General features: G+C 39.8%; 2 protein-coding genes and 1 long non-coding RNA gene across 4 annotated transcripts; 2 read left to right on the top strand and 1 right to left on the bottom strand.

The window, feature by feature from the left end:
- Positions 1-1,745: 1,745 nt before the first annotated feature.
- Positions 1,746-22,639, bottom strand: METTL9 (methyltransferase like 9). The gene is made up of 5 exons (XM_040592060.1): positions 22,087-22,639; positions 17,422-17,612; positions 14,939-15,148; positions 13,670-13,854; positions 1,746-2,475 (listed from the first exon to the last, which is right to left on the bottom strand). Exons 1-5 carry the CDS (start codon positions 22,258-22,260, stop codon positions 2,270-2,272), a joined length of 966 nt encoding a protein of 321 aa, XP_040447994.1. The 5' UTR covers positions 22,261-22,639; the 3' UTR covers positions 1,746-2,269.
- Positions 2,535-9,897, top strand: IGSF6 (immunoglobulin superfamily member 6). Of its 2 annotated transcripts, none has more exons than XM_040592061.1 (6): positions 2,535-3,377; positions 5,006-5,356; positions 6,262-6,368; positions 7,511-7,567; positions 8,217-8,275; positions 9,436-9,897. In XM_040592061.1, exons 1-6 carry the CDS (start codon positions 3,311-3,313, stop codon positions 9,530-9,532), a joined length of 738 nt encoding a protein of 245 aa, XP_040447995.1. In that variant the 5' UTR covers positions 2,535-3,310; the 3' UTR covers positions 9,533-9,897. The 2 variants fall into 2 exon arrangements, with proteins under 2 accessions (XP_040447995.1, XP_040447996.1); XM_040592062.1 differs by having other exon boundaries at positions 2,537-3,377; positions 8,217-8,300.
- Positions 15,155-18,461, top strand: LOC121087260. The gene is made up of 2 exons (XR_005827553.1): positions 15,155-15,952; positions 17,992-18,461. It is a non-coding gene; the product is annotated as an uncharacterized LOC121087260 (long non-coding RNA).
- Positions 22,640-23,472: the final 833 nt, after the last annotated feature.

Genomic DNA, 23,472 nt, shown 5'->3' with positions numbered 1-23,472 from the left:
AGCAAACACTTGCCCCCTTGGAGGACATCTTAAGGTATTTCAGGCAATTTAGTCAACTACCAGACTCAAGATTTGCACCGGCTGTACAAGCAGACACTAACTGCACGCAACTGCACTCTCAAGGTCTGGAGAAGATGAAATCCTTTCCCTGATGCAATGAGCCATGCTGTACCCCTTCCTTCGCAAGGAGCTCCAATTTTGTAAGTACAGGTGTAGGTACAGTCCCTTGGGGCTACTCCGAATGTTCAACAGGACTAAGCAGATTTTTGACCCTGTTGAATTTAAGCTTACTCTGTTCACAGCTTTTCCTGTTATTGCTCATGTTTTAGTATTTTAATTCCCTACTCAAGTGTAAGAATACTTGTTTAAATATAGGGAACACTCCCCCCTATATTTACATTGCATCTTCTGTCCTAAAACCTCCCAAAGCTATTACAAACTAAACTCCTAAGTGACAGGACTAAAAGATATGAGACATGAAATGCACAGTCTCTTGTGTGATTCTTAACCTGCAGCACTAAAACACTTAAGTACCTTTGAAGAAGTTTGTCTTACTACATATGTGCTAGATGAAGCTAAATTCATTTAACATTAAGTAACATATTTCCCCACTATTAGATGAGTACAAAAGAGCATAACAAAAATCCAAAACCAAACCAACAAAAAAATAATTAAGGATTCACTCCAGACCATACATCACTCATTTTTCCAACAGATAAATCTGACTCTACTTTGTGCCAAAATTCAACAGCACATGCTGAAACGAGACGATTACTGGGCCTGAATTACTGTTAGGGAAAAAAAACCCACAACAGTCAAACCCCTCACCCCATACTAAAGAATACTTAGAATTAGTGTGTATATATATATAGGAGAGATAGATAACTGAGAATAAAAAGCTATTAAATTAGCAAGAGATATCACTAATCATCAAGCAAAGGAAGTCCAAGGTAAACCTAAACAGATATGCTGAAGCACCCTACCTGGCATAAGATCACCAATCAAAAAAAAAAAAACACCAAACCAAAACATACACAACTTTTTTAGACTTCAAAAGCAAAAGATAAGTCAGTTCTTTCTTTACTTACCAGCTGATACACAAGCTGAAGTTTCTTTGCTCTCTCACACTTACATTCCAAGCAACATAAGATGCACACCTGCCAGTTCTGTACTACTTATGATGCCGCTTGATGTTTTAAAGGAAGGTTATATCCCAACTTCCAGAAATTATCCATTTTAAACAGAGTTTTCAAAAAAAGACATATTAAAATAAATGACATTTAGTGTTCCTGAAGAAAAGAACATGTACCAAGCTAGCAAAGCCTTCAAAATCAGGTTGCTATAGCCTGATCCTCAGAGGCAGTTTGACCCACAAAATTTGCAAGAAACTGCCTGCAAGTTTTTTAAGCTGAAAGCCTTTGGAAACAACTTGGTTAGAAAGTTTGTTATTAAATCCACCAGTTTCAAGTGCAGTTTTGGCAAGTTCTACCATCATCCCTTTAGCTGGAAAATGGCATATGCAAAAGCAATGAGGATTTATGAGGCTTTGAGAAGAACATGAAGGAAACCCAATCAAAAGTGATACATTTTTTGTGGACTATTATCCCTTCAAACAATACTTAAATGCTGTTTAAATAAACACAAGGTTGTGCTGCTACTGAGAGCTTGACTCGTAACACAAAGAGCAGTTGCTGCAAACAAGCATGACTGGTTAAAAAAATGAACACAAAAGTTAATGCAAAACATCATCTCAAAAAAAGTTTATTAGCATGATTAAAAACATGTGAAGAATGACAGTAAGAGAGAAAGTAACAGCATGGAAGAACATCCATTTCAACAGTTTATATTCAACAAGGCTTGAACTGAATGGATAACTTTATTGCCAGATTTCTCTTGATTTCTTTAACAACAGTTCACATTGTATCAGTTTCATCATTATTAGGACTATTGCTTTTGTTTGGATCTGATCCCTGTTGCAGGTAAGAATAAAAAAAAATATCCCCCATTACTGCTGGATTGCAAAATGCATTGTTGGTTTAAGAGCTGGTAAAAAAGAAATTCTCAACTGAAGAGTCTGTTTAAAAAACAACCTTTTTTTCCTAATCGCACTACAAAGAAATACATTAGTATTTTGGCCTTTAAATTTCTTACATGGTATTTCTTTAGCATGGCAGTCCCCGAATTCCCTCCCTTTAAGTAACCATAAATCAAACCCCTCTTTCAGAGGCTGCTTCTTGTGTTAGATTCTGAAGATTTACTTCATACACGCTTACACTGGCTTGAGGACAAAAACAGCATCATCTAGTACATAGTAGTCATTATACATGTCACCTTCACAGAGGTATGGCAGTCTGGTGAAAGCCTCTATGGCAAAACCAGCTTTACTGAAAACTTCTGGCAGGCTATTCACCTGTTCTTCCCAAGTGTGCCCTTTGATTTCCAAAACTTCTGAGGGTTTTTCCCACTTGCCACCTACTGAGAAAACAGAACAGTTTTGTTTAAATTATTAAAAAAACCAACTTTATTTTGCGTTGCATTTTCTTACAGAAAGCAGATTACACAGATTGTATTCAATTCCACTCCAGATAGGATGTCGGCAAGCCAATTGTAGAGTAAGATCAGTTCAAGTTTTTGCCTATTGTTCAGAAGCAGCTCCTTCTTAAGATTATCTTTTGTTACATTTTTAATTAGCAGTTCCAAGACTGGCTGAAAAGTAATTTCCACTAGTGAGGCTGGTGTTCAGCAGACATAGACAGACAGACAATTTAATGAAGATATTTTCCAGCATTATAAAATCTCTTCTTTATGTCCCTTGTTTGGCCAAAGATGGCTTCAAGTAATTATCGCAAATAAAGCCAGCAAGTTGAAAATTATGATTAGCTGTGAAGCTTCCATTAGTAGACCACCACATTATAATGGGTTGCTACAGAATATTTGTTACTCCAGTGGCCACCTACTAGCTGACACAGTAAAGACTGCTTAGGGTCATATAAAACTAAGAAGCCCAACACTCGTAGCATGCTAAAAGCCATGTTGTCATTTGTTATATCCGACAGAATAACCTGAAGGATTACAGGTACAACTCTCAGAAGTTCAAAATCTAAAATGCTTCACTCATTTTCCGAGTAATCCGCAAATAACAAATGTTACCTGGTTTGGTCTGTACCTTTAAGCAATTTGCTAAATGCAATAGTAAACACCCTTCTAAACAGGAAGTTCTAAATCTTGTGATGCAGATGGTTCTGCAACTCCAGAGATTTCCTAAGTTCCTCTTCGTTCAAGCAGAATCATTTCAAGAGACACACGAGAAATGGCATCTTTGCGCCAGTTAAAAAATGTGATAATGCTGGCATTTGACTGGATTCTGTACGGTACTGGTAAGACTTTTTTTTAAACTTCTTCTGTTTTCCCATGTGATAGCAGTTAAACAAGATTGAAAATGCTGTGGTTATGATTTGCAGCATAGCCACAAAATAAGAGTGGTGAAAAGTTTTGCTGAGAATCAAGCTAACTTCTGCTATCTTCATACAACTTCCAAATTAAGCAACTGTTAGCAAATGCTTTTTCTTCCAAAAGCCTGAAATGCTCCTGTAAGCTATGATTTCTGGGTCAAATACTACTGCACTTCCCTGCAAAGAATGCTCCAGCAGCGTGGTTTCAGTGCAGCTCTGCTTGTTTGGGAGGGGTTTGGGAAGTCCAGCAGACAGTATCTACATGAACTGAAGCCATGAGGTCTGCTCTGCAAAGCCACCCAGAGCCCTAGAGTAAGGTAGGAAAGAAGATCAACTGCAGGAGCACAAGCTAACTGCCTTTCACTATACAGGGCGCAAGTACACCAACAACCTATATTACCACAATCTTCAGATTGCTGTAGCTACTATGGAATGGTTCTGATGTTGATCTGACAGAGTAGTAGAGCTTCATTTTGTTCCTGTAGAAGTCACAGACACTGAATCTGCTTGGAGTTGGTCCATAAAACACTCAGTGAGAAAAATGCAGGGCCAAGGCTGATTGTCTACCATGGACAGGCTTATAAATTGTGTATCAGCAGTAGATTAAGAGACTTCAGTTTATTTTTCTTTTTATTTGTTATTTTTTAGGAAGTAGAAAAAGGTGCTGTTGAGCTACTACCTTCATTTTCACTGCAGTAATCTCAATCTCCTTGTTTAAATGATTAAGCGGTTTATTTGAATAAAATTAAATATACTAAAACAGTATTTAAAATATGGATTTCAATAAGGACTTAGAAAAAAATAATCCCAGACCAGTCACATTAAACATTACATTTCAGTTCCTTAATTAGAATTCTCTTCGCTGATTAACCTTCCCATTTTTTCTGCACACATTTTTAAATGTCAGAACTAACAAGCAATATTATTATCCTTAGAAACCCAGAGTCAATGTATGTGATTAAGTGGAAGACTGTCTAGGAAACTATTATGAATTCTAATCAATGTTATGAAACTCCTAAATTAGAAATGTCTCTATGTCATTTCCACTGCCTGTCATCAGGCTGTCTCACTTGACTCAGATCAGCATCAGTAGAGGAGAGCGAAACCCTTGCAGAACTACTCCATGGAGCATCTACAGTTATGGCACATGATACACACACACTGTCCATTACCCCCCTAAATTCCCAAAACACTCAGGACTAAATCTGAGGCAGGGAACTACACAAAGTACTCTTTCGGTCTTCTCCAGAGCCCAAGACGACATGCACATTATTTCAGATACGTGAATCTTCTCTCCACTTACTCAGAAAAACAGAAACCTAAGCACATTACCACATAGGCAAAACTGTTAAATGAACACATGGGCAAGCTGTAGGTATTGGCTAAAAGAAGTTTGCTGGAAACAACCTTAAAAATTTCAAGTTTGAAACACAGTTGTTTTTCCTCCTTTCCTCCCACCTTTTCTCGAATGAACCAGAAGTATCTTACTTTCTTTTACATTGTGCCCTGCTTTATAACTGTCCCTCACATTGCCAATTGTTTACTCTCAACAGGTGCTACAGATATCTGCAGAGTCACCGTAACACAACCCAGATATCAGGAAGCTGACTACTCCATGCACACGGTGTTCCTCACATGCGCTTTCTCTGCCTCTGGATGCTCCTCAACCCCACCTCAAGTTCTATGGTTTCGCTTTTTAACTAATGAACATCAGGATTTGTGTACTCCTGGATGCACAGATCATCAGAAGTACACAGTACATTTATCAGGAAATAATAGTTCACTTCAGATCAATGATCTAACTGTAGATGACAATGCTGTTTATATCTGTGGAATAGCATTTCTAGATTCAAGTTCACCCCATTCTAAACAAACAGGAGATGGAACAGTACTAACAAAGACAGGTCAGTTGATCATTCCTTCTTAGTGAAGTACTCTAAGAAATAAATTCTCTTTCCTAAATATTGTCATTATTTACACTTTCAAGAATGGCATTTAAGATGGAAATACCAACAAAACTGTTAGGAGCAGTATGTCTGTATCAAAATATCAATAGTAAAACCATGGAGGGATTCTACAAATAAGGATATTAACCTCATTTGCTAATTAGACTGTTCTGTCATATGATGCAAACGACTCTAGAATTCTACAAAAGAAAGAAGTTTTGTACTCATGTTATCTAACCACACTCTACATCCTCTTACATAAAAGACTTTAATGGCTATCAGAAAGGAAGTATCAACAGAAAAATGGGAAGTAGAGAAACTGACTTTTAGTGGAAATAGATGCAGCAGAGTACAGGGTCTCAGAACTGGGGATTCACTGGGCCAACCTGAAAAAAGTTTTAGTTCTGAACCTTTGCATCATTTGCCTTCTAGTTAAAAAAAGTGATGAAACTTCATTAACTACATTTCAGTTCTACATACCTAAAATAGCAAAAAACCAAAACAAAACCCTAGCTGGATTATTACTTTCCCTATATTCCTTCCTTCCTTCATCTAATTGCATTTCTGAACAAAAGCTTTATTCAGATATTCCTTTACGAGAGCAGAAAACTGGATTCCATTCTCTGTCTACCCCTAAAGGAATGGTTCATAATCAAAAATAACAAGTCTCCATTGCCCTTGCAAACATTCCAGGAAACAAAAGTGATCTCACCGAGGAATTTGGACTGAAAATGAACCAGAAAAATACTGATGGGTGTAAGGTCTTTAATTCCTCAGAGGAAGGGGGCTGAAATGCAGAATTTTAAGAAAATTATGTGAATCAGAAGAACTGTCCTTTATTCTAACACTCACTTTTAATGAAGGAGCAGAGAAGCAGATCAGCAATGGAAAACTCATCTTCATGATCATCGCCTCATCCTTACTGTTTCTATACAGCACTACTGTATTCACATTCTTTGTAGTCTACAAGGTAGGCTCAAAGTGATTTTTCTGATTTTGTTCATTTTTTAAACTGCTTAGATTTACATCTCCATAAGGAGAATAAAAAGACATTCCTAGATTCCATAATTTTTATGATTTAAGTTTTAAAACAGTGCTTAGTTGGAAGTTCATATGCTGCACGCATCTGCAAACTCTTGTGTGGCACATACCTGTACTCCCAATAGCAACCAAATTTTCTTTTTTCAGTAAAGTGTCTAAAAGACTAGGTATTCTAAAGTTAAAATTATCCTGAGAGTACTAACCAGCAAGTTGGAGATTATCTATCATAGCACGCTCAAAAAGCAAACCTAGGAAGTACCATTTTAAGTCATCAACTCTTTGTTTCCAGTAAAAGTAATTTATATTTAATGTCAAAGTATCTGTGAGAGCTGCAGTAAAGTTACTGCAGACTGACTTTGCTTGTGTAATGAAATTCTACTCATATACCACACATATACAGATGAGAGACCTTGGTAAAATTTAAAATATCAGAGATTTGGAAGAAGTTTTATGCTTATAGAAAACAAACACATTAAAATGTGCCTCATTAAAAGTTACATAACTACTGAATTTATTTTCTAAAATTGTATCTATTTATTTTTAATCTTGAACAAAATTTGTGTTTAGTTAAAAACAAACATCCAAAGCTGCAACTGGAATCTTTACATAATAATGAGATGCTGACACGAGAGTGAGGACTAAGTGCTATAATATGGTGAAATGGTTCTTTGCTGTAGTGATCGCTGTCTGAGCATACAGACAGAACAGTCTTTTTCATTTTTGCTTTTCTTTAAATGGGGTCGAGTAGTATGTGGGAAAAATCTTTTAAAATTAAAAACTGGTATCCATGATGCCATTGGTTTATTTTTGAGAACGGGGTAGTGCTTCAGGCAGGTCCCACTGTACTCAAAGCAAAAATACTTGAAACTTCTAGTACCAGAAGCTGAAAAAGGCTTTACATGCTTGAAAACTTCTGCAGTTTTTCCAATGGTATACGCTGATCTAATGAAAGACTTTTACCTACCAACTGATGTTGTAGAAGAGCAACGCTTTTAACTATTCTACCACCTTAGCAGCTGGCTTCTCATCTTACGTTTTAATAATTTTTCATTTTATTATCCCTCCCTCCAGTTAAAACCAAAGCTGCTAAAGAGAAGCGGGAATGAAGACCAAAGACCAGAGAACAGTGTATGTCATCATTTTGTTTGCTTTTTTAGCAATTCGGAGCTTTTTTCCCACCCTGCTGTTTTAACGTATACTGGGCATCAATTTTGTGATTAATCGATGATTCAATTAAAGAGACATTCAGAGCTGTTAAGGCTTCACCTCAGATTTGCACAAAACTAGTTAATAAATCTACATTTAACCAATTTTAACTAATAATTTATTTTTAATGAATTGGATACAGGACAAAGTCAGTCTATGTAAAGGCCATATCTAATACCATCTTCCTTTAGGTTTTAAGTAAATTCTGTTAGAACTTCTGAAAATAACAAGTTTTGCTATTAATTTTTTGTTTGTTGAAATGGTGCATTCAGGTAAGCCCTAATGTATACAAAACAAGTCTATTAAGAACCTCTATCGCCATGTATTCTTGAATAAAAATCAGAAGTTACACTTTTAAATATCCAGTACAGAAGGTATATATGTTAAGAGATGTAATATTAATGTAATTTTAAACCCTACTGCCTGCCAAGGCCAATGTTCTTAAAGTGTTATTTAATAACATTCCAAAAACATACACAGGGAAAAAAATCAGAATTATAAAAGGTAAAAAAGGATGTCTCCCCCCACTTCAAATGTAGCACTGACCTAAAATATTTTAAATAATTTGCAGAAAATCTGTAGTGGACGAAAAGTTTTTCAAGCAATAGCCCAAGAACTTCAAAAGCAGAGGTATGCTGAACATTGCCAACAGCCTGTGAGTACCTATCTCTCCTAAATTTCAATATTGATAAAAACAGAAGCTGAGTTTTTAGGAGTATACCATTTCTACTTCCTCTAGAAATAGAATTTTCTTTTTTTAAAGTTGACAAAGGTCTAAACAAAATACTCTGCACAACAGTCAAAGATATTATAAAGCATTCTAAATGGCCATACATTTACAATTGCATATATATATGATACTATATACCTTATAGAATGTATGTACATTTAGAAATTAAATGTTCTATAGATTTGTGTTTTGCCAAGAAGATGTCTCAACAAGTTATTCTGGACCGTCTGGTAAAATGCATAGAGTTATTAAGAGTTCATTTTTGAAAAATACTGCAATTGTAGTTCCCCTTGCTCCCTTAGCCCAGAGTAACTAGGTGACAGAAATGTAACTAAACTGTTGTAAAAGCTCTACAACATTCTTCGACGTATTTCCCCCTCCTTCAACATACAGAGCCTAAACTAAGCATTCAACCTCACCAGGTAAAGCCACACAACTTATTTCATCAAATTTATGTCCAAGAGTCTTATATGACTATATAACAATAATTTTGCATGTGCCATCTAAGTTACAAAAACCCCCTCACTTTAGCAGTCGTGTATTTGCAAGCAAAGAAAATGGCTTCAAAATCCTGCTTCAAAAATGTTGCTTTTCTTGAGGAACAGTATAAATTTTGCCCTGTTCTGAGCATGCACCACACCACTTCAGAGATGCAAGGAGAAACAAAAGAAATAGAACAAAGTCAAACATTTTTATACATTTTTACTTCATTTAATTCCGTATAGCCCCTATTGTTTTCCTCTATGATTACCCCTTTAAAGACTTCCAAGACCCTGTTGACGTGACCCGATTCTTGGTTTGAGCATCAGATATGAACACAGTGAAAACAAGGGCTATGTTTTACTGCCTCTGTGTTCCCTGGAGATTAGGAAAAGCCAAGAGGAAAAGAAATACATTTTGAATCCTGTAGATGACATGTGGACAAAAGCAACTGGATTAAGCGGGGAGAAAGGAGTTTACTGAAACAGTAAAGGGATGGAGCTTGCCTCAAAAAGGAAATTCTGTCTTTATAAAAAAAAGTTCACATCACTAACAAAACACTTCTATATTTTTCCCCTAGGATGATGTGGAAGATAACACTGTTTATCAGAACAGATGAGCATGTGTGGCAGTTCAGATTTGTTCAGTACTCTTCATGCAAGCAAAGGGGCAGATGAAAAAGTTAAGCTTCTTTACATACTTCCTTTGCTTTAAAGGGAGAGGAGAAAAGCTTGCAGGGCAGTGTTCTTCAAAAGTATTTTCTAAACAGATCGCCAAAACCAAGTGCATTGTACATTACATTTACACTATATATTACTTCAATTTTCCATTCTGCAAGAACAAGAACCATGGGAAAAGACTTCATCTTTCATAAGATGACTGCTAATGCTTCACAAAAGTTTTCTTTTTCAGTTTAGATTTAATTCTATGTCTTTTTCTCTTTACATAAATTTACATGTATTCCTTTTACATGAATTGAGCATTTGTGAAAGATGTATGATGATTGACAGCAACAGAAAATAAACTCATTTCATAGGTGAAATTCTGGTTTTAGTCATGTTAGTGTGATAGTTATCGATGTACAGGTACACAGATCATTACTGAGCAGCTTAAACAGAGCAAAACTTATGTGTTCTATAGACAAGCAAACAGAAAAAACAGACAGTAGAGATGCATTTACTATCATGGTAAAGCTCGTTTGGGATGGGAGTTCCTTCCTAGCCTATTTATAGAAGGAAAGTAGTGGTCATAGTAAGAAGTTTGCTCCTGCTATACTAAAATTCACTTGCTAGACAGAAACCCCCATCTTCCAGTCCTATTATCTGAAGTCAAGACTACCTGGAACACCAACTTTTGCCTCTACATCCCTGTTCAACACAGATACAAACACAGATATTCCGTACCTTGAATAGGTAGTATACTATTGTTATCATCATTTAAATAAAGCAAGGCTTTGTTTAACAAATGAAACAGCATTTCTCATTTCAGCGAGATGAGAACTGACAACTGAGACAAAGCAAGGGTCCATCTAGCACAGTACCATGTTTCCAGCTCAATTTAGCAGCAAGTATTTCTGGGAAGACAGAATCAACACTTTTCTTTTCTTAACCCTTCTAATCAATCACAAGGACATTAACATGCTCAACAAGAAATTTTCACAATCCCAGGCTGCTAGGGTTTACTACTTCTGAAGTATGGCCTCTCTTGACTTTTTTATTCTAGAGAAACTTAAACCGGTCTAGTCATATATTATCTAATAATGCCTTTATATAAATGATGTCTATATTAGGAAATACAAAGGATTTTATGGGATACCTATCAAAAATATAGTTATAATAATACATGTTCTTTATGTGACTAGTCTAATATGCTTCATCTGGCTTACTTATCAAATTTAGACATGTGCAATAAGTGCACTACTTATTGTTGTGGATGTTGAAAATAAAATTCTGAAAAGCCCCAGAAAGTCTATGATTAAGCTACTCTGGACTCTAGGTGTCAGTGTAATTCCAGAAACAGTAAGCACAGAAATATATTTCACCTCCTCCTCCACCTTGCTTTGTTCTCTTAACCATTCACACAGACACTTCTAACAATTACCCTCCCATTACGTTACATGCAATAACTCAAATATCTTGTTTTAATTAAAGCTATTCCTCCATTTCTAGAAACTGATCTATGCACTGATCAAACATGTTACCTGCCTCATCTCTTCTCCATTTGTTCCCCCCTCTAAAATTCGTAAGTCTCTCTAGGCAGGTCCAAACTGTTTTTAATTAGCTGCTACAAGAAGTTACTTGAGCCATGAAATGTTCTCCTCTTTGAGCGTTCCAACTATTTTTTTTGTTAAATATAAAGCATATGTACATATCTAACACTTTTCAAAATGTATCATCGCGTAGAAAGGCTGAATGAAAATAATGAAATTCCAAAATCATTTTGTACATCATTAAGACAGTCTGGCAGTCTATTTCTTTAGACTAGAGTTAAACAGATCTTAAGTGGGAAAGCTTCAGTGGAATGACAGTAACTTTTGTGTGTGCTAACTCATATGGGCCCATACCCGTAACAGTAGTAAACAGATAAACTGAGTATGTTTTTAAGTTTCAGAACATATTAAGGAAACAAAACTACCTTAAGCAAAATGACTAATCTGCTACAATTCACCATCACAAACAGAAGTATGACTTTGGTTTACAAGACATCTTACAACGCATTTCAACTTTCAACAATAGCAACGACAGAGTTCAACAATCACAGAACAGGTTCCCAGTCCCTTGGTATTTAGAAATTTAACACACTATTCTCCTCCCAGCATACTGTAGGAGATCAATGATGAAAGATTAAGTGCACTTAAAAGTAGTTTCTTCCTTAATTTATCCACCTCCTGTTAAGCCAGGAAGTTGCACGTGGTCTATCACATGGTTACCCAACAACACACAGAAAAGTGGATGTTGGGTGCAATAGCGGTTGCAAAACACAATGGCACATAGTTTGAAGGCACACACACAAGAAAGCCACGCAAATAAATTCACAATTTCTACTTCTGATATGTCAACGAAAGGCTAGAACGATACTGCTGTTATTTGGAATTATAAATTTTAGAAAGAGGAAGCCATATTGTTCCACATTATAGGAACAAGAAGCTATAACTAAATATGCCTGATATACTATACAGATGTGTTAAGTCAACCCCCCCATCTCATTTAAGACTTACTACTTTTCAGAACAGTTACAAAATTATATGCTCAAACACTGTACTTTAAGCAATTCTTCATCTGACAGCACTGTTTCTGTACTTAAAACCTCCCCCCCTTCCTCCTCCCACCAAATCACCACTGGTGTATAAAAAGAGAAAAAGAGATTTGGTGCATTTTTGATGGCCCAAATGTTACGGTTATTAGTTCTGTATTTTCTAGGCATACATGCCTTGCCACAGACAAGTCTTAATACTCAAGGAGAGCCAGTGTCCAAATGATGACTGATGAACACCAGCCTTCTGGAATTCAAACTACCTTTACAGTGCCTCAGCCTGAATCCGCAATCATAGACAGACACGTAAAAAAAGGTTTCTAGACTCTTTTGAAGCTTAGTTGTAAGGACAGATTCATTTGCAAATCTCTCATATACTTCTTTAAAATGCAACTAGGGGAAATAATGGGAGTTTTGGCACTAATTTTACTTTTTTATTCCAGCTACTAATACAATATAAATAGTGGCTGATGCTTTGTATTACTAGACTGTCCTGGTTTCCACTGGGATAGTTACTTTTCTTCTTAGTAGCTGGTACAACGCTGTGATTTGGATTTAGCATGAGAATAATATTGATAACAGAATGATGCTTTAGCTGTTGCTAAGTAGTGCTTACTCTAAATCAAGGACTTTTCAAGTTTCCCATGCTCTGCCAGTGAGCAGGTGCACAAGAAGCTGAGATGGAGCAGAGCCAGGACCCAAACTAGCCAGAGGGATATTCCATACCATAGAATGTCACGCTCAGCACATAAACTGGGGGGGAGATGGCGAGGGCCTGCTGATCGCTGCTCAGGGTCTGGCTGGGCATTGGTCAGCAGGTGGCAGGTAGTTGCATTGTGCATCGCTTGGGTTTTTTCCCTTTAGGTTTTATTCTTCTCTCCTCCTCATTACAATTATTTTTATTTAATTTAATTTCCATTATTAAATTGTTCTTAACTCAACCCACAAGTTTTACCTTTTTCCTGATTCTCCTCCCCATCCCACTGCAGGGGGGGTGGTGGCACACTGTGGGAGTGAGTGAGCGAGCAGCTGTGTGGTACTTAGTTGTTGGCTGGCGTTAAACCATGACCACAGGGGTCTACAGTTCACTTTGAGAGCTCATGTTGGAAAGTGAACATTATCTCCCTATGAATTTTTAGGTGCGGTTCATCTGGAACACTTGACACAGCTTGACCTGAACTGCTCTATTCAGCATTATAGACAGTTCTGATGGTTTTCCTCAGTCAGTCACTAGAGACAACTGGGGTTACCTATATGACAGCAGCAGAGGGCCCTAATCAGAGATCAGTTTTCCCATGTTGCTCCAACACAGCTCAAATGTGGCAATCCGCAGAACAGGATATGTAACTTCAATATTTGAGCTTTTTGTTGGTGCCAACAACCTATGTTGGGGAATTAAGAAAACTGCTGACATCATGTGGCCTATTTACCTATAAATTCAGACTTCTGAACATGCACAAATACAAACATGCCAATTATTTATTATACATTTAATTTGGGATACTATATCCTACAAGTTTTTTTCTTTACCTACCTAAACAGCTATTAAGCTGTGTACTTACCATTTTCCACATAGGGGTGAAATGGCAGAACTAATGCTAGAATGACTCTGCCTCTAGTTGGCTCCAGTACACTTCTAATATCTTTTAATACAGTCAGTGGTTGATCACAGCGATCCAGCAAATTCAAACAGCTGATAACATCATACTGAAATCCTGTGTTTTGCCACTCATTTATACCAAGCACCCTACAAAGGGAAAAAGAAAGAGATGCAGTCTGAAACACAAGCTAAGTTCAGAGAGAACCACTGAAAACAAAAATTCCGTGTGGATATGTTGATAGTACAGGTAAGGTCAGCTACCTAGGCAGCGAGAAGAAACAGACATGATGCTTCTGGTCTTTTGGAAAAGAAAACTAAATCAACAATGGGCATGGCTATATATCCAGCCTTATGAACCTTCATATTGTCTTACAATCACCAGTCAATAAAAGGAGACAAAAATCAAAACGCTAGGTATTTTAAAAAAACGTGTTGTCCTAGAGAAGAATTTTCAGTTTTATTCAAGGAACAACAAAGGTGCAATAGGATAAATGGCTTGCATTCTATCCACTCTGACTTACCACTGTGCAAACCTGGACTGCAAAGCAGCTTTTATGTTTCCACTCAAAGACAGCTGAAGAAAAGAAACCTATAGTTTCTTCATTCTTTGGGTTGAAATCTAGGGATATAGTGCCTGAAATACTCACCATTACTCAACAAGACTAGATTTACTGCCTGCAGGAACCTCCAGGAGGTGCAACGAGTACATGAACAAAGTTCCGAAAGTGCTGAGGTTTTTGTTATTAAGTATTAATTCAGTCTTAACAGCTGGAGCTAAGCATAGCAAGAATAAAGATTGTCTGTACTGTGGGATTAGACAGACACAGATTATTGAGGTATCCCTATTACCAGGATTTAGTTTGCTTTTTCTGCAGTACCTGTGTCTTCCTCTTAGACTTTTGGACAGTTCAGATAGACTGTTCATCGAAATTTCATCTTTCTGACTCCCTTGATTAAAGCAATTTATGCAAGCTATGAAGAAAGAGATTTCAAAACTGTTATTACCTATTTTGTCTTAACTGATATAGGGAATATCCACATAACAAAAGTACTGGTAAGAGGGAACATCAGATGTGTTTGTTTTCCTGCTTTTGTACAAGATAACCTTTTCCATAATGATCACACAATAGAAGAACTGACTGAAAATACTGAACATGCATTAAATATTACTAATAGATTACTGTGCTGTAATGTCTGATATAAAGGATGTAGGAAGCATTCAGTACAATACCTGTATTTCTTCTTCTGAAGCTGCCATATCATAGTTTCAGACAATTCAGTGGCATAGATTTCTTCAAAGTGAGGACTCATGACTTTTGTGACTTCTCCATCCCCAGCCCCTAAATCAAGAAGTCTGTGGGACTTCCATTCCGGATTTATTTTAAGCAGTCTTTGAAATTGTTCTGGGGAAAACACAAACATTGAACCCCTTCCAAGCAACCTGAAATGTAAAAACAAGAAATGACCAATTTTGTACAAACTTTAACGGGAAGGACAATGAAGCGATTTAGAATGTGCTTTGGGCAGCAACCAGTCACACATAATAGTAGACAAGGTCACTGCCCAGATAAATTTTATATCTAGTTCAACTTGCCTTGCACTTGTCAGAGATCAAACACATAGCCACATGCAATTACAGTGGTTAAGACTTCAGGAGGAATGTGATTAGGTAAGGAAGAGCTCATGGGGTGCAGCTCAAGAAAATGATCACATAAAAAAAAAAAAAAAAAGAGAGGAGGAGGGAGAGAAAGGGAGGGAAAGATAAAGGCTGAACCTTATTTGTCACATTTGCAGATTTGAATCTCTGCCACCTACCTTGAAAAAGAAAAAAGATAAAATAACAGAAGAAATAAAATGGCTGCAGATGCAGAACTATGCACAATGAATGAGGAATAGGATGTAGAACTAGGAGGGAAGCAAGGGAACAGATTTAAAGAAAGAATGGAGGTAACACTGCTGGAGTATCAAAAGATATTTTTTAAATTTTATATTACAACAGCTTTTGCTGCTATCTGCAGATCCTGCATTCAACATGAAGAGCTGTGGAATAGAAAACAGGCAACTCATTAAGGAATTGGGTAGAGGTGACAGTTGGATTCCTTACGGATCAAGTCAGTGACATACCTGCCCGTAACTGTTAGAAGACTACACAGTGACAGATTTCAGCTGTCATAGCAGACTTCAGAGGATGAAAGAGTTAGGAGAACAAGCAAATGAAGAAGAACTGGTCAGTAATAGACTGAAGGTAGGTAAATACTATTATTTAAACTAATGTTGGATGGCAGGTTAAAGACAACAAACAGAAATCTTTTACATTCAAGGAGGCAAAAAAAAAAAAAAAGGTAAACAAAGATAAAAAGAATCAAGGAATAAAAAAAACTGTGAAAAGGAGGCAGCCTAAGAAAGATTGACCATACTAAAAAACAAACAAACAAATACATAAAACAGAGTATACAAAAGCCATACAGAAAAAACTAACGCAGGATATTAAATGTATAAAAATAAACAGAATACAGCCAATTTAAGCAGGGCCCCCTTGCAGCACAGTTGTGTCAGTCCACACTGCATAATTGGCTCATAGCTATTATTCCTAACAGCACTATGAGGTGTTATTCAAAGCACTGGAGAGCCTTTGAAAAAAAATAGAAGAGAAAGGAGGAAGAGGAGACCAAAGAAACCTTTATATAAAGCTACAAGTAACTAAGAACACCGCAGGGAAGCTCATGAAATCATCTGGTTAGAAAATAAGGGAAAAGATTATTTTTCTAGCCTTAGCAGACAGCTACTATCCTCATATCAGACTGTGCAGAAGTATGTAGTGTGCGCAGAGGTGGGGATGGTGGAGAAATCAGGTAAATGTAACAAAATGCATACTTCCTAAGGTCAAAACTGATAAGCTGTTAAACATACGTCTGAATGGGTTGACACGAGCAAAAAAAGCCACTGTCTTTTTTGGAAGAAATACTAAAGCACCCACAAACAGCTAAACTCCCCTGCAGTCACAAAAGAGATGGATGCAATAACACTAGGAGAATATTGGTTTATAATCTTCTCTTTTCCTGCCTTCCTGATGTTTCATCACTCAAACACGCTACATCAGAAGTTACCTATTCAAGTACAGCTTACACACAAATTGAGGTGAACTTAAGTTTTACAGAGTAAGAGAAAGGACAAAATTCTGTTCCACATTAGTGTTATCAGACACAACACAGCCAGCTTCTGCACTGTTTAGAAATCCGCCTAGGTTTGCTAGTGGTTGTGCACACACTCTCTAGTAGAAGAGTTTTAGATGCAATACAAAACTCACTGGATACTGCCACCTTCAAGGAGGACAATCGCAACAGTAACCAAGGCAGTAGGTAAAGGGCAAGGTCGGGGAGGAGGGTGAGGAAAGAAAGCAGAGAAAGAGACAAAGAGAGCACTCTTACTCAGAAGGAAATTAATACAGGTAATGGTTATAAAATACAATTAGAGTCCTCTGACTGTCTCTTATTAATTGCCATTACCTCCTCTGTGCCCCCATACTGGAAATGGTATTCTTCAATTCAAAGGGTTAGGTGTGAAGAGCACAGTAGGGCATTTCAGATCTGTTAGGCTGGCAAAGGGAAAACTACAAATTTAAGAAAAGCTGACAGATCAAGGGGTAGGACTAAAGACTTGAAAACTCTAAATCCAAACTCTATTTAGTTTACCTAAGATTGAGTTTTCACTTACCCATTGATAGATGTTCTAGACATAAAGAGGCTAAAAATTGAGGACACAAAAGAGTGATAGAGCTGGATAAACAGCCAGCCTGATTTCTCAATGCTGTTGTTTAAGAAGATCTGTGTTCCTTGGTCAAGGTAACTCTGGACAAAAATAGGCTGAAGGGATTCAGACAACTGTTCTGTGTTGCAGACATACCACTAGAGAAAGAGATAAAGGATCATTAAGAAGTTCAGCAATATAAAACCAGAAGTAGTTAAAACAAACTGAATACATGGAAGGGTATTATTAATTTCCATAAATACAAAAATTTAGGTTTACCTACAGACTTTTTAACAAGCTCCTGGATTAATTTAACTTAGAATTGAATTGTAATCAAGTGAGGACTGATTACTTGCTAAGAAACAATGCTTTTAATTTTTGTCTCAATTATTACCCTGTACTTTGAAGAACTCTACAGAGTAAATTCCCTAGAAAGCAAACACGGGTCCTCTGTGGAACAGCACCATGCTGATAAAATAGTATTAAGCGGGATAACATTGTTTTCTCTCTACCAACTCATTCTCAACTTTTCCCTAGGCATCCTCTGGAAAGAAATCAGTGAGAGTATTTGCAATATTTTTACAGGAAAGGAGATAAAGAATCCAATCAATACTTTATACCACTGCTTGTTTGTCTTACAGCACTGCTGGACGACGTTTCTTCACTTACCAGTACCAACAAGCAGGTCCACAAGTCTTTCAAAACAATTATGTTTATGTAGCTGCCTCCCAGCATCTCTACTAAACAAAGGAGCAGGTTCCCACATCTAGGAAGCCATCAGTATCAGCTGAAAGGCAGTTCTATATTTTCATATTGGTAAAATCTAAAGCCCAAGCCAAAAGGAGCCAATTATTCCCCTCAGCTTGTGTTACCTGGTAACAACCACTCCTATACAAACTAACTTAACTCTGGTATACAAGCTATTGTTCAATTAATTCTAAAGAAAGTGAACACTCCTTCTTGGTATCAAATGTAGCTGGAAAAGTAATAAACCATACAATATCCTACTATTTTACTACCCATGTGTAAGGCATACCTAAACTCCTTTTTTAATACTTGCTTTACATAATTTTAAATGCAAAAGACTTGTGCAAAACAAGGCAAACGTTTAGAAATTCTGGTATTTTAGAACCCTCACAGCCACCCTCTGCACCTCCAGCAAATGCTTCTAATGCTGCAGGATTCTGGAATATCAGCAGTGATAATAAAATTCAAAAGGTTGTTCATTACTAGGCTGCAATGCCAAGCTAAAAATCCCCTCCACTCAACATGCAGAAGTTACAATAAAAAGTTTTAAATGTAATTTTAATTAAGAACATTGCTATTATTTTTCACTCTCCTACACTTACGCAGAGTTATTGTCAGACCTTCTCACAGAATCCCTAATGCCATTCTGTCTGTGTTCTAATATCAAGAATTATTCCCTACAGCTAACACTCTCGTATCTCCCCCTCAGATCTTGCAATAATGTTCCTTAATCTGGCTGCATGTGTTTATTGTGTAGATAGGGAGTTGTAAGTATCTTAAAGAGAAACGGAGAGTTTTAACAGCATCTTGTAAAAATGCATGTAGAAGGACAGCAGTCAGGTGGGCGAACTCCCCAACACTTTTAAGACCGAGGACTCTGTCTATAGCCATACTATGCAAAATGCATGCTCACACCCTGATCCATTCACATTTGTTGTACCTTGTCAGGGGAGGAACAGTCACTTAATGCATGTTTGCACAGTGTTCAGCACAATGGGACTTCCAGTCACTACTGTAATTCAAATAATAATGGGACAGGATTCTAATTCCAGTGTCCTGCTGCTTCACAGTGACAATGCCAACAAGCAGAGGGGAGTACACAGCCGCACCAAGACCATTATGACAGATTCATAAACAGGGGCTCCATTAAACACTGACCCAAAGTAGCAAGGGACATCAAGACCCTTCAGCCAAGGAGCGAACATACGCCTGCTCAGGTTTACTTTGAAACCCACTTTCTAATGGGTACGTTTCTGGCAGAATCAGGCTCTCAACTGCACTTTCAAACACAGTGGTAGGTAGCACAAGTCAGTCAGCCTTTCCTCTAAAAACCTGATTTTTAGCTAGTCTGTACCACATGATAGAGCCTGGCACAAGGATCCCCAAGACTGCTGATTTACCCATTTTCTTTTCTCACTGTAGCACAGTGCTAGTTATATGAAGCTGCATAGTCCAGGGATACCTAAAAGGGATCCCTGGTGAGTCATGAAAAACCACCAGCCTGCATACTTTGTCTACACATCTTCAGAAGCCAATTTCAAGAGCCTGGCAGAAGTGAACAATCCAGAGGAGCTGAGGAGAACACCAGGATACGTATCTGGTTAATTTGTGAGGCTGCTGCCTTGTTACACCGAACACATTTGGGGTGGCTCAAATGATCTACCTTTTCCAGTGTATTGTCATTTTCAATCCAGAAGAAAACTTATCCAACTATCAAAGCTTTGGGAAACACAGGCTTTGTTTCCATTAGCAATATGACTATAGGTATGCTGTACCTGGGCTCATACACCTTGGCTCTGCCCTGAACTGTCATCTGTTGTTCCAGGATCAGACCATGGAAACCAACAGTTCTACATGTCTTTTAAGACACCTAAATATTGATGTATCTTGCCATAACCACTGGCAGAATGATGATGGTGGTAACTGTGAGAAAAGAAGCTTGTTCCCAGAAATAACGTACTGCTCACTGACCTCCTTTAACTTCTTCATGGTTAATCTTGCCAGTAAGTTTATTGGCAACTACCTACATAACAATAGATATACATAATAATAACAGAAATAATAGCAAACTATAAAAAGTGAAAAATCAAAAGAAAAGGCAACACAGGACAAAACCAATGCAAATTTCAAATGACAAAACCTGTGCAAAACAGCTTAGTTCTGGAACTACTTCCAGAATTTTCTTCCATGTACAATATATGAAGAGCCCTTTTCAGACCACCAGCTTCATGACAGAAAGTGTATCAGTGCCTTACAGCATAACAGTAGAAAACCTACAGCACAAAAATCTTGAAAGAAATTAAGAACTTCATTATAATAAAGATTACAATTATTGACATCTCTTGCTTAATATTAGTGAAAGGAAGAAAATGTTCTTTTAGATAACTTATGTAAAACTGATGAAGTCAGTAGAACTGTGGAGAGTGAAAGTACCTGGGCCTCAACACTTACAAGTAACCCCACAAACTCAGTAATCATAAAATCTTACTAAATAATCAATACTTTAGGGTTAAAATATAGATCAAATAAACTACAAAAGGAGAGTATGTATAAGTATATAGTATGTAAGTATAAAGTATACAGACCATCCACCTGTGAATGGCATAATCATCTCCATAACACATTTCCTTGGTGGAACTTATCTTTCTAGTACAGCTTTTAAACAAGACAAAAGACTTTCAGATTTTCTTTGTTCACCAGAAGTTCTTTCTGTAAATCTAAATTCTGCATCTCTTTGCACTTAGGTACTGAACAATCCAAACTGTGGTCATTAAATCCCAACAAACACAAGAATCAGTAGCAAGATTCTGGGTGTCAGTGCCCACCCAGAACACTAAAAAGCTTGAGTAAGAGAAAAGCTGAAGAATTATGGTGCATAAATATGTTCTTCCCTTGTAGAGCAGTTCTCAAGTATTTATGCTATGTCTTCTTCATTAGCTCGGCTCTGTATATTTTATTTATACTAAGTATCTTCTGTGAGCACTAGGTGTTTTTATCAGCCCTTCTGAACTCCTGTCAAGAGTTTCAGCAGCATTTTGGTAAAATGTAGCGCATCTCTGAACACGTTCCCGATGCAGCCCTATCGCACCCCCATGACGCTGCCAGGGTACAGTCCCTAACTCCGCCACAAAGTACTAATCCATGTGCCTACACCGGCCAAACATAGCACTAACCTTTCACCGCAGCCGTATCACATCGCAAACTCATCTCCAGTTTGCCACCTAACACCGTTCCCACGCCGCCGTAAGCTTCGCAGCTTCCCGGCTGCTCACTTTTAATTTCCTCTAGACACACCAGCACTAATTAAAACCGCCTCTGCGATTACCACCCCCACTCCCCACCACCTGCAAACTTCACCCGGCCAGAGCCCGCCAGGAGAAGGCAAACCGGCGGCGGGCAGCCCCGGCAGCCGTCCCGACACCCCCCCAGGCCGGTGTGGGGACACGGCGCTGCCCCCCGTCTCGCCGGGCTCGCCGCGACACCCCCCCGCGGCGGGCACCCGAGCCCACCGTCCCGGCCGCCGTCCCCCCGCGGCTGGGCGCCCCCGGCACCTCAGCGACCCCGGCCGCGTCCCGCAGGGCGGGCAACACGGCAACTTTTCCGCGGCAGGACCGAGCCGTTCCCTCTCTTTGTCTGGCGCTGCCCGGCGCGGTGCCCCCCTCAGCCCGCAGCCCGCCCCGATCCCCCGCCCCGCGGCGGACGGTACCTCAGGGCGCCCCGGCGAACGAGGAGCCCCGGCCCGCTGCCCGCGGCGGAGCGCCCGGGGTGTGGGGGGTGTGGGGGGACCCGGGGACCCCCCGCCCAGCCCGGCCCCGCGGGCACGGGGAGGGAAGGCGGGGTGGGGGAGGGGAGGGGCGGGAAGGGCGGCTGCCTCTGGGGCTGTACCTGGTGGTTCTCCCTGGCGCCCGGGGCTGGCTGGCTGTGGCTGCCCATCATATTCACGTAGAGGGACCTGGATAAAGGGCTCCTCAGGTACCTGGCAGGGCCAGACCACATCCTCCTCCTCAGCACCCACAGGAACAGGGTGTAGCAGCCCAGCCAGCCCAGCCACAGTCTCATCGGGGAAGGGGCGCGGAGTCACCCCCTCCCGCTGCCGCCGCCTCCCCTCTCCATGGCAGCGGCGGCGCCGGCAGCACGCAACTCGCCCAGCTCGGCGCGGCTCCCCTCCGGGGCCCCGCACACACGCTCGGGGCGGAACGCGCGGCGCCGCGGCAGCGGGGCCCGGCCGGACGGCTTCACTGCGACACGCCGGGGCCTGGCGCGCACCCGCTCCCTCCCTTTCTCTCGCCAATCACGGAGCGGGCGGGGCCGTGGGGCGCCGCTTTCAAACCCGAGCGGGGCAGCTGGCGGCGGCAGCTGCCCGCCCCCGCCGTCGGCACCCTCCTCCCGCCCCGCTCCGGTCACCGGCGGCGGCCGCCCACGGGCACCCCCTCAGCGGGGCTCCGCCGGGCTCTCAGCGGGCACGTGCTTGGCGCCGCCCTGCCACACGCGCTGCGCGTGCGCAGAGCGCCCTGGGCGGGAGCCGGGGGCGCGGCGGCCGCGGCGCTGAGGGAAGGGCGGCCGGTCCCGGTGGGCGCTCGCTGTGCCTGCCGCGCTCCCGGCTCCTAATCCTGGCATCCCCGCTCACCGCCTTGGTAGCTCAGGTTAACCTTAGTCCAAACGGCCTCCCTGGAATTAGTGCCGTTCTTTTCAAAATTTTGCGAAGAGTTCACCAACCAGAGAAACTCTGGGCTGCTGCAGCAGTAAATGCTGGAGGATGGAGGTGGTGCTTGGCCTTGAGCTGTGCTTGGTTTCCATGATCTTCAGGTTTTCCCTGTACACAGACATTTGAGGCCAATAAGCACAGAGGTGATGAGATTCCTAAAAAAACCTAAACCACGGTCATTTAAGGATAAATTGGGTTGTTACAGGGTTTACCCTTTAAAAGGGACTTCTACCTGCAAATGAAAGGCTACAGCTGAAACACAATATTTGGCTTCACACCCTCAGACATTGCTATTCTTGTAAATAACTATTTTGCAATGGCTCAGTTAAACCTTACCGCACATGTGGAATTTCTGCAACATTTTATTTTATAAAGCCTTTCCAAAGCTCACGGCCTGGACTCTGCAGCAGGAGCATGGGTCACTGCACAGGACGATCTAAGGCCCTTGGGCCAGGATTTTCTTTGCTGAAGCTGTGGGATGTGCATGCAGAGGAAGTAGAAGTCATCGTGTGGGCAGGGAAACAAGGAGCTTCAGCCTCCCCCATCCTATTTCTACACATGGGGAT

Source organism: Falco naumanni, chromosome 4 (assembly GCF_017639655.2).
Source record: "Falco naumanni isolate bFalNau1 chromosome 4, bFalNau1.pat, whole genome shotgun sequence".
In the NCBI taxonomy this organism is placed as follows: Eukaryota; Metazoa; Chordata; class Aves; order Falconiformes; family Falconidae; genus Falco; species Falco naumanni.
This window is presented reverse-complemented; position numbering and strand designations above follow the sequence as displayed.

Coding starts and splice junctions, on each gene's coding strand:
- IGSF6 (XM_040592061.1), top strand. CDS start 3,311: ATGGCATCTTTGCGCCAGTTAAAAAATGTGATAATGCTGGCATTTGAC. Junction 7,568..8,216: donor ACCAAAGACCAGAGAACAGT/GTATGTCATCAT, acceptor AATAATTTGCAG/AAAATCTGTAGTGGACGAAA. Junction 8,276..9,435: donor CAAGAACTTCAAAAGCAGAG/GTATGCTGAACA, acceptor TTTTTCCCCTAG/GATGATGTGGAAGATAACAC.
- METTL9 (XM_040592060.1), bottom strand. CDS start 22,260: ATGAGACTGTGGCTGGGCTGGCTGGGCTGCTACACCCTGTTCCTGTGG. Junction 17,613..22,086: donor GCGCCAGGGAGAACCACCAG/GTACAGCCCCAG, acceptor CTCTTTCTCTAG/TGGTATGTCTGCAACACAGA. Junction 13,855..14,938: donor CTTCAGAAGAAGAAATACAG/GTATTGTACTGA, acceptor TTCCCTTTGTAG/GGTGCTTGGTATAAATGAGT.